Source organism: Chaetura pelagica, unplaced genomic scaffold (assembly GCF_000747805.2).
Source record: "Chaetura pelagica isolate M959 unplaced genomic scaffold, ChaPel_1.0 scaffold159, whole genome shotgun sequence".
Lineage (NCBI taxonomy): Eukaryota > Metazoa > Chordata > Aves > Apodiformes > Apodidae > Chaetura > Chaetura pelagica.
The window spans coordinates 3,520,874-3,529,986 of NW_009954555.1; the positions used below are offsets into that span (position 1 = coordinate 3,520,874).

At 43.3% G+C, this 9,113-nt stretch overlaps 1 protein-coding gene across 1 annotated transcript in view; it reads right to left on the reverse strand.

The window, feature by feature from the left end:
- UBE2J2 (ubiquitin-conjugating enzyme E2, J2) overlaps positions 1 to 2,347 on the reverse strand; it is a 3,860-nt gene extending 1,513 nt beyond the window's left edge. The window contains exons 1-5 of the mRNA XM_010005166.1: positions 2,217 to 2,347; positions 1,964 to 2,004; positions 1,100 to 1,202; positions 850 to 988; positions 255 to 335 (exon numbers count right to left, since the gene is read on the reverse strand). Coding sequence (XP_010003468.1) covers positions 255 to 335; positions 850 to 988; positions 1,100 to 1,202; positions 1,964 to 2,004; positions 2,217 to 2,347 — 495 coding nt within the window. The remainder of the gene's footprint in view (positions 1 to 254; positions 336 to 849; positions 989 to 1,099; positions 1,203 to 1,963; positions 2,005 to 2,216) is intronic.
- Between the last annotated feature and the right edge of the window lie 6,766 nt (positions 2,348 to 9,113).

Sequence of the window (9,113 nt, forward strand, 5' to 3'; positions counted from 1 at the left end):
GGAAAGAGCCAATTTGAGACATTTCTAGACAACCTTCATGCAGCAGAAAAGTAATTCCATTTCAAGATTCAAGTTTGCAACTGTTACACATAGCAAAAGTACCTTTTAAAAGGCTTCCAAGATTAGCAAAATTAGCTACTACCTGGGGAAAGTCCAAAACAATGAGGACTTTATAGACAATAAGGCTACAGACCTGCACACAGACGTTGAAAAACTACAGAAAAGCAGATTATTTCACAAATAAATTTCCTTACCTCCACCACTTCAGGGAAGAGCTCACAAAAGACTTTATCTTTTAGGTTAAATGCTAAGCTTTGTGCTGCCAGCTGCCTTTTCTGTGGAGGAAACAGAAGTTATCAGCAGCTGCACATACATAAACCAAGTTAATACACTTTAATTCAACACCTGATGATTTCCCACAAAAACAGAGCAAAACACTAGCCAACTAGTTTCTAACACAACTTCATACTTGTAAATATTAACCACTACAACAAACATTTCTAAAGATGAGTCATGTTCTCAAGTCTTCACTTGATTCACTTAAGTTTGCTAAGAAATCCTCTGCCCAACCCCACGCGACCTACAGTGACTTGATTCCTCTGCCCATCAGCATTTCTAAAGATAAGTCATGTTCTCAAGTCTTCACTTGAGGGATCTTAAGTTTGCTAAGAAATCCTCTCCCCAACCCCACGTGACCTACAGTGACTTGATTCCTCTGCCCATCATCTGTAGTAGGAAAGAATATCTTAATTTCTCAGGTATCAAAATACCAACTGCTGCTGTTGTTTGAGGTGATGTTCAACACCCCCTAAGCTGACAAAAAGACACATGGCAGAGTCTGGAGCTTACTGTGAACTCTGATGTCTCTATGCTGCCCAGTGTGGGGCCCTTTTCCACCATAAAACTAAGAAGGCCCGTCAAGATCGTTGAGACTGACCAAGCTGGATTCCATGTATCCGGGTGGAAATCAGTGATGGAAAGACACAACCTTCAAAAAGAAGACAGGCAGTGTGTTTTCTTTTTGCCACTGAAATTGTTAGATATTCTACATGTTGCTAAAATGGTGTTAATTGTTTAGGTGTTAGAAGAAGATCCTTACCTTGTATTACACTTAAACCTTCCATTAGGTGTAATCATATAAATACTAGGAGGTTTAAAAGGAAATTCTCTGGGGAATATTAGTTTCCCATGATAATAGCCACCTGCATTACATAAAGAGATGAATTACTTATTTTGCATGAAGATGAAGTCCTAAACTGCTACACAAAATGGGCCAAATAAAACCCCTGTCTCCTTCCTCCTTCTCCCCCTCTCACTAAAGATACCAAGCTCATCATCTTGTGCCCCTAAACCACAGGAATAATGGGACTGAATTTGGGGACAATTCTCTCCCACACACATTACAAACAGTACTTGATGTGAAGTCCATCACACACTTAAGGAAAACCAAAGTGGCATTTAATACAACATAAAGGGGTTGGCTTTCCAGGAACACAGGTAACTGCAAACACAAGCCTATGAAGAATCTGATTTCAAAAAGCTTTTTCTGAGAGGCTCCAGAAGACACTGTGAACTATGTGACAACCAATTAAGAAGCTTTACATTCCTTACTTTCTCCAGAGAAATTAAGAGAACCAATGTCTCAGGTCACTGATACCATTTATGTGGTAACAAAGCCTTTTGAAATTATCTTTGACTATATAAAGTGAGTTTACTGCTCCTAAGACCTTCAGCAATTACTCAACAGGAATTGATCTGCCTTCAGTTTAACCTAAAGGTGGGGTTGTTAGCATCCTTGATAACAGAACAATTACTAAGCCAGTAGTACCACTACCTCAATCCATCACACAATCCACTGACAGCACTGAAACTGCACTAACAGTTTTTAGAGCTGTTCACAGGCATGCTGTCCCTCAGGGAATCACAACACAAAGTACAGGCACACTTAGCTCTATGCTTTTACCTTCATAGGGAGTCATTTCAGGTCCCCTCACAACGTAGTGCCTAAGACAGGGAAGGAAATGTAAACAGGATGAAAGGCAAGACACAGTCAGACCCCAGCTTCTCTAGGAAAATGAAAATCAGTATAAGTCCTATACTCCACCTCCCAAACCCAAGATTCCCATAAAATCTGTAGGATTGAGGGAGTCTGACTTGACGACCTGCAAAGTCTTGTTCTCTCCACAAGTGTGTGAGGAGCTGATCCCAATTCTTACCATTCCAGGATATTGGATGGGAGGGGCTCTGCACAGATGTAAGGCACTGGATCCTTCTTAATTCGAAGGTAGTCTTGTTTCAGCCTCTGTGTTGCTGTCGTGGGTGCTCTCTTATTACTGTTGTTGCTCATCTAATTTTGAAAAAAGTACAGATATAAACCCAATCTCAGCACAATCTCGACAGACCTAGAGCTGAGCACAGCTCCAGATTTCTGCAAAATCTACTTGGAAAGGATTTTATCTTTTTTTTTTAATTAAAAATTAAACAGCCATCATTTTAAGTGGCAAGGACCATGCAGAACCTTCACCAGGGAACACACTGTCAAGAGACTGGTTATTGCCACAGAGGGAAAATACTGCTTAAATACCAGTGTCAACTGCTACCATGAAAACACCCTGCACTTTAAACCCCCTTGAACTCTTAATAACCAGCCCTGTCTTCAGGCTGAACAAACATCTGTTTGCCACTGTTTCAAGGGGCTTAACTTTATAATCCCTATTTGATTTTACATCCCTCTTTGATTTGAATACCTATTTGCCCATGATTTACATTCCCTTGGTGTTTCTCCACATCCAGCTACTAGAGATAAGGAAAAACAAAACGATAATAACCTCATTGCTGACTTTTGAGGCCAAGGATTTTAAATTAAATCTGCCTCCTGCTCAAGAGTCAGTTGAATTTACAGAAAGGAGCTCCTGAGCCAGATTATTCTCTTCCAGAGAAACAAAGACCTCATCCAAAGTGAGACAGCTCCGTGTGAAGAAAGGAAATTCCATGCTGCTCAACCAGACAAAGAGAGTATTAGCCCTTACTATGTACCTAAAGAACACACACCAATTAAGAACTGCTACTTAACTCACTTTCCTCCCAGAAATACAGCAAGACTTAGCTTTATAAACAGAGATTAAAGCAAAAACAAAAAGTAGATTTTCCAAATAGCTTGTCTACAGAGGAAACACAATGCTCACAGTATGATACCAGCACAAAATATACCTTAAATCCCTACAACCCTTTCCATTCATTTATTACAGATTGCTAGGCACCATTTATTAAATATTTATTTCAACCCTGAGCACCAGCTGTATAGGATCAAATATTCAAATCCATCTCAAAATAAAGGTGTTTAACCTGCCTATTATCAGAATTACTGTAAACCACTCATTGAAACGTACAGCTTTTATTCTTGAAGCTATATCTCTTGAGATAACAAAACGATTTTTTTTTCCTCGAAAGAAGACATGTTCGATTTTAAAACGTAGATTAAATAATATCCTTTAAAAGTTAACACAGTTATTTGATCTGAAGCCTTGCGACAGCGCTGTGGGCTGCAAGACCACGCTGAAACGCTTCACAGCACTAAGCCCTGCGACTGGGATTCTGCAACCCCTCAGAACTTTATCTGAAGGAACACTGGGTATCTCCAAGGCCGAAAACAAACGGCATTTCCAGAAGCTGCGACCGCAAACGGATTTCCTCACCTAGATAACACCCGAAGCAAGAAAACAACCCGACGCCAGCCGGGGGAGAGGAGCGGGCAAAGGGAAAGGGCCCCTCAGCCCAGCCCAGCCCCAAGAGCCGCCTCAGGGCTCAGCCCCCGGCCCAGGCCACACTCACCTCTCCCGCTGCAGCAACCCGCTCCGCCGCCGGGACGCCCCGCCTGCCTGCAGCCGGAGGTCGAGCGAGGGCAGGAGAAAGGACAGGAGGGCAGGAGGGAGCGTCACAGAATGAGGCGGGCAGGGCCGGGACCCCCTCGCCTCTCTCCTCTCACCTCCCGCTGCGGCGCCACCGCGGCTCCAGCCAAGATGGCGGCCCGGGCTTCCGGCGCCGGGTTCCGCTTCCGGCCGCGCTGGGCGGGCGGGGCGGCCGTTCCTCAGGCCCCTCCTTATCCATCCCGTTTGTGTGAGAAAAAACCCCAAAATCGCCCTTTTTAACACCGAACCCGAGGGTTGAGCCATCAGATGAGCCGACCCTCCAGCGCGGTTGCACTTTCCCTTCAGGGGAAACCCTGGGGATTGTGTTGCGCGAGGCACCAACGCTTGGGAGGGATTAAAAACGTTTAAATTGTGTTAAACGGGGTGTTCTGCAAAATTCCGCCTGGCCTTTACCTCAGTCCTGGCACAATATGCACGGACAGCTTCCCCTGAAGTGATATTTACATGCTATTTGAAGGGTCCTTGCCCGAGGGCTCCATCATTTCAGGGCTGGGAGCCCAGATTTTAGGTTGAATTAGGATGCTTGGGATTCCTGTTGTATTTGTTTACACACCAAAAAAAAACATCAGCCAGTTAAAAATTTATCATCAAGAGACTAAGGGGTAACCTGTTTGTGGCTCGCATGTCACGTTTGGGCACTTGTGCAACAAATTGTGTCCCAGCTGAGGGGAAATGAGTTTCTGTTAGGGCTTTCGAAACTTGCAGCTGAGATAAAACTTGCGAAAGGCTATGGATGCAGTTTGATTATCCAAGATTTAAGTTAATAAGTAAATAGATCAAGGAAATATATTGGGTTCTGATTTAGAGCAACAGGCTGGGAGAGTTGGAGTGTTCAGCCTGGAGAAGAAAAGGCTCCAGGGAGACCTTAGAGAAGCTTCCAGTGCCTGAAGGGGCTCCAGGAAAGCTGGGGAGGGGCTTGGGACAAGGGCAGGGAGGGAGAGGACAAGGGGGATGGATGAAAACTTGAAGAGGGAGATTTAGGTGAAACTTTAGGAGGAAATTCTGTGTTGTGAGGGTGGTGAGAGCCTGGCCCAGGTTGCCCAGGGAAGCTGGGGCTGCCCCATCCCTGGCAGTGTTGAAGGGCAGGATGGATGGGGCTTGGAGCAGCCTGGGCTGGTGGGAGGTGTCCCTGCCCATGCAGGGGGGTTGGATTTAAATGATCTTTAAGGTCCCTTCACACCCAAACCATCCCATGGCTCTATGAACTACTAGCATATCTACTACTTTAAAGTCTATCTCTGCCATCGGGCTAATCATCTTCCTTTATCACCACAGATTAAACAAAAAGACATGAAAGGAAACGATAGATTTGCCCCAAGAGTTCACCACAGACCCACAGCGACCGAGGGCAGAATTTTTCCCTCCAGTTCCAAAAGATGGAGACACAGTCCCTGTCACACGGCGGCCACAGCATCCCCAAGCCGGGAGCCAACAGAGGGCACTGGAAGCCCACAGGCTTTTTGAACCTCCTAGTTTTGTAGCCCAGTAGTAAAAGTCTTGCCCTTCCTGTCATGGGTTTCCTGGGGGTTTCAGCAGCAGCAAGAAAGTTGGGGTGGGAAATGCGGCCTCCATGCCAGGCCCTGTGGGCAAAACCCAAACCCACCCACACCTTTTCAATCTCTGTTTCTCCCAAGTGGGGATTGCAAAAACGTTGTTTTCCTGGCAGAATTATCTCCCTCCAGCACATCAGTTTGTTTTTAGTGGGGTGAGGCTTTATTCCTGCCCTACACACTGGTTAATGCCAGGTGATTCTTGTCCTAAGTCCCAGAGGCAGGCACGTTTCTGCAGCAAACATGTCACGTTTGGACTTCCAAAACCCCTCTGAGAAGTGATGAAGTGATGTCTGGACTTCCAGAACCCAGGTGAGAGGTGTAACTCTTTATTTATTCATTTACTTATTTCAGCAGGGCATGAAATGGACAAGAAATCTTTGCTAGAAGTAGCAAAAAACTATAGAGATGTTTAGGAAAAGCCAGTCTGAAATCTGGAAGAGAGAAACCAACCAAACAAAAAATATTTTCAGTTTGCTGAAAAAAAAAATAATTCAAAGTTAATTTCATGGTGGTTTCATCCCAGATGTCTAATATTTTCTATTTTACCTCAGACTTCAATCACAAGAACAGGATCTTTCACACAGAAAGTGTTCACGTGTCCCACCTGTGGTCACATCAAAACTTTCTGAGTTAGGGAAGTTTATCAAAACTTGCTTTTTGTGGGTTTTTTTCTGTGAACTCTTTTGATTTTGGTGCCCTGAAATCCCTCAGGGAAGAACACCTTCCTTCAAAAAAGAAGTAACAGTTGATCTGTTTTGTTTTAATGGCTTAGACTGGCTCATCCTTAGATCTAACCTCTGCTCACAGTTTAGAAATGCTTGAAGGTTTTGCAGAACAGAAGGAACTCAATAATAAGTCATTATTCTACTTCAAGAAGCACTGTATAAACACAAGGTATTATTAAAATGCTGTATTAATCTACGTGTATGTCACCCAATAAATTCCCCACAGTAACTCATGCAGCATAACACAAACCTAGTTTTATAGCTTTGACCTGAGGACAATTAACCTTTTTTTTTTCTCCCTCTTTTTTTTTTGTATTTACACTGGAATTCCTGCAAAGTGTAGAAATGAGAGAAACATTTGAACCTGGAGACTGTAATAAAAGCCCCAAAATGCTGAAGGGATGATTCCAGAGATCATCTCTGACATTCTCTCCAATGTTCCCCAACCCCAAAGTATTTAATGCATAAGTGTCTTGTCATTAACATTCCATTCATCTCTCTGGTATGTTATTCTCAACACTAATGATAGTGTAGAATGAAACCTCTCTCAGAGTAGTTTCTTTCTTCCCAGTAGTTTTCCAACATGCAAATGAATCACACTATAGAATTTCCTGGCTCTGTAAAAGATCTTTGGTGTCCTGCTACCATGTCTTAAAGGCACATTTTAAAACTGAGCTTGGGAAGTCACTGGAAGTTCCAAATTTACGTTCTTTAATCACCAAAGGCACTAAGTAAATAAGTATATACTGAATTGGAAGGTGATTAACTCCAGGACAGAGACAAGTGGGACAGTTCACTATTTCATAAAGGCTGGAGTTGGTTTTTCATGTGATATGGGCCCCTCAGCAAGGCCATGTGGGTGATAACAGGGCCTGAAAACATCTTTACATGCTGGGAAACACAGGCCTTGTGTATTATTCTTTAAAAATAGATAGCTGTCCTGCAGGAAATTTTCCTTTGAGTGTGGTCATAAGAAGACCATTACAAGTTTTCATCTCAGATACAAGTAACATGACTAAAAATGTGTTCTGTTTGGCAGTGCCTTCACGTTGGCCCTTTGCTTTAGTTCCTGCAGTGCTTTGTGCACTACTCCACACATGCAGTTAAATGAGTATTTTAAGGCTGACCTTGGTGGATGAAGAAATAATTTGAGAAGGAAAACGCACCCTGAGGAGCAAACAAGGGTTAATTAGTGTTCAGATGTGCTCAAATGTAATCTTGTCCAGTCCACGTGGCAGTGCTGTGGCTGCTGAACCTCTCTGTTTTGGTTGTGCAGAAAAACAGAGAATGCTCAGAAGAGCAGCCATACCTCAGGGCTGCTCATCACTGAGGATCTTGATGAAATGGGAAGCTCTTGTATCCCAGAAAGACTCATCTCTACTCCATGGGCAGCTTTTTTTCTTTCCTTACCTCACGGGTTGACCATTGAACCCATTGCTGCCTCAGATGACCAAGATAGGTCTGTCAGCTTAAGTAGAAAAACACAACCCAACAGGAATCTTTGCTTTTGTCCTGGATACAGAGAACTACCTCCCCATGTTCTTTCCTGATTTTTCAGTCTCTGTAGCCCCTGAGATTGGAAGACCAGTCAGTTACAATGCTCTCTCTTGCTTCACACATAATATGTTCCCTGACACATATCTTGGCAAGACCATTGACCTCTTGGTTTTGTTTGCTAACAAAGCCACTGCTCACTGGCCCCATGTTAATATCCTGGAGATACAAAATCAGAGTTTCACCAGGAAGAGCTTGCAGCCTACAAACACAAGACACACTAAAGAAATCATGGCCCAGGGAATAAATTCAGGAATGAAGTGGCCTCTCAGGCCTGACTGCCTCCAAGAACAGGGACCCTCAGGGAACTGAAGGTACTGGACAAATCCTACCTGGGAGCTTCTTCCAATACCAGATATACAACCAAAGAGCAAGCAAAAACCAGAGGCATCAGAAAAGAAGGAGGTTTGGGAGTCCACCCCAGTAAAAGAGATGTGGGTGGAGATTACCAAGCACAGTAAAGGTGAGGGTGACATTGAATGGGAACACAGGAGGAGAGAACAAATGGGGAAACAAAACAAAGGGCCTCAGAGCAAAGGGGACAATCTGGATCTGAATGGGCTGGAAGAAGTCAGGCATGGGGTTGAACCTCCACACAGCCATGGGGAAGGAAAACATGAATCCTTAGGAAGTTGTTAAGGAAGAATTAGCAACTGAACAATCACCTCGAAGAATTCATCCCATGAGTAACAAGTCATTTATCACAGGAAGCCACAGGGACTTCTTCTCTTATTGAGCAAGGGACTGAGAAACTAAATCACTGTCCCAGGGTCATGTTTTCCACTGTCAGAGCTTGCATTCAAACCAAGAGATATCCTTGACCAATAATCCTTCAGAGACCTTTTTGTAAGAGTACAGGGCTAATGTCTTGGCTAGATCTAGTTCAAGTAATTATATCCTGCCCTCCTGAATTCCCTTCCAATGTCAAGTGCATGTGACATGCATCACTTCCAGGTCTAAACTATGAGCAATGTCATTTGCATTAAAACATCTTGCTGCTTTCCCATCTAAAAGTAGTTCCATTTCATTGATGGACAAAACAAGGTAGGGGGGCTTTGTTTCAGTTTTCTCACCAAGTGCTGCCAAGTTACTGTGTGTTCATTTTTTTGACTTATTTTTGGTTCTTTGTCCTTCTGGGGGGTTTTATTGCTTTATCTGCCATCCTGGCTTTTACTGAGTGACTTGAATGTTTTGTCTCTATAATGCATGTTTGTTTTATAGTATTGCAGAAGTATAATATATTACTTAGTAGAGCTACATCATTTTTTTTGTAGAATTCCCCAATCCAGGAAACTGATCTTTATGGTTTAATGGAAACCAATAACTTGTTCATAAATAGCTTCAACATGGGT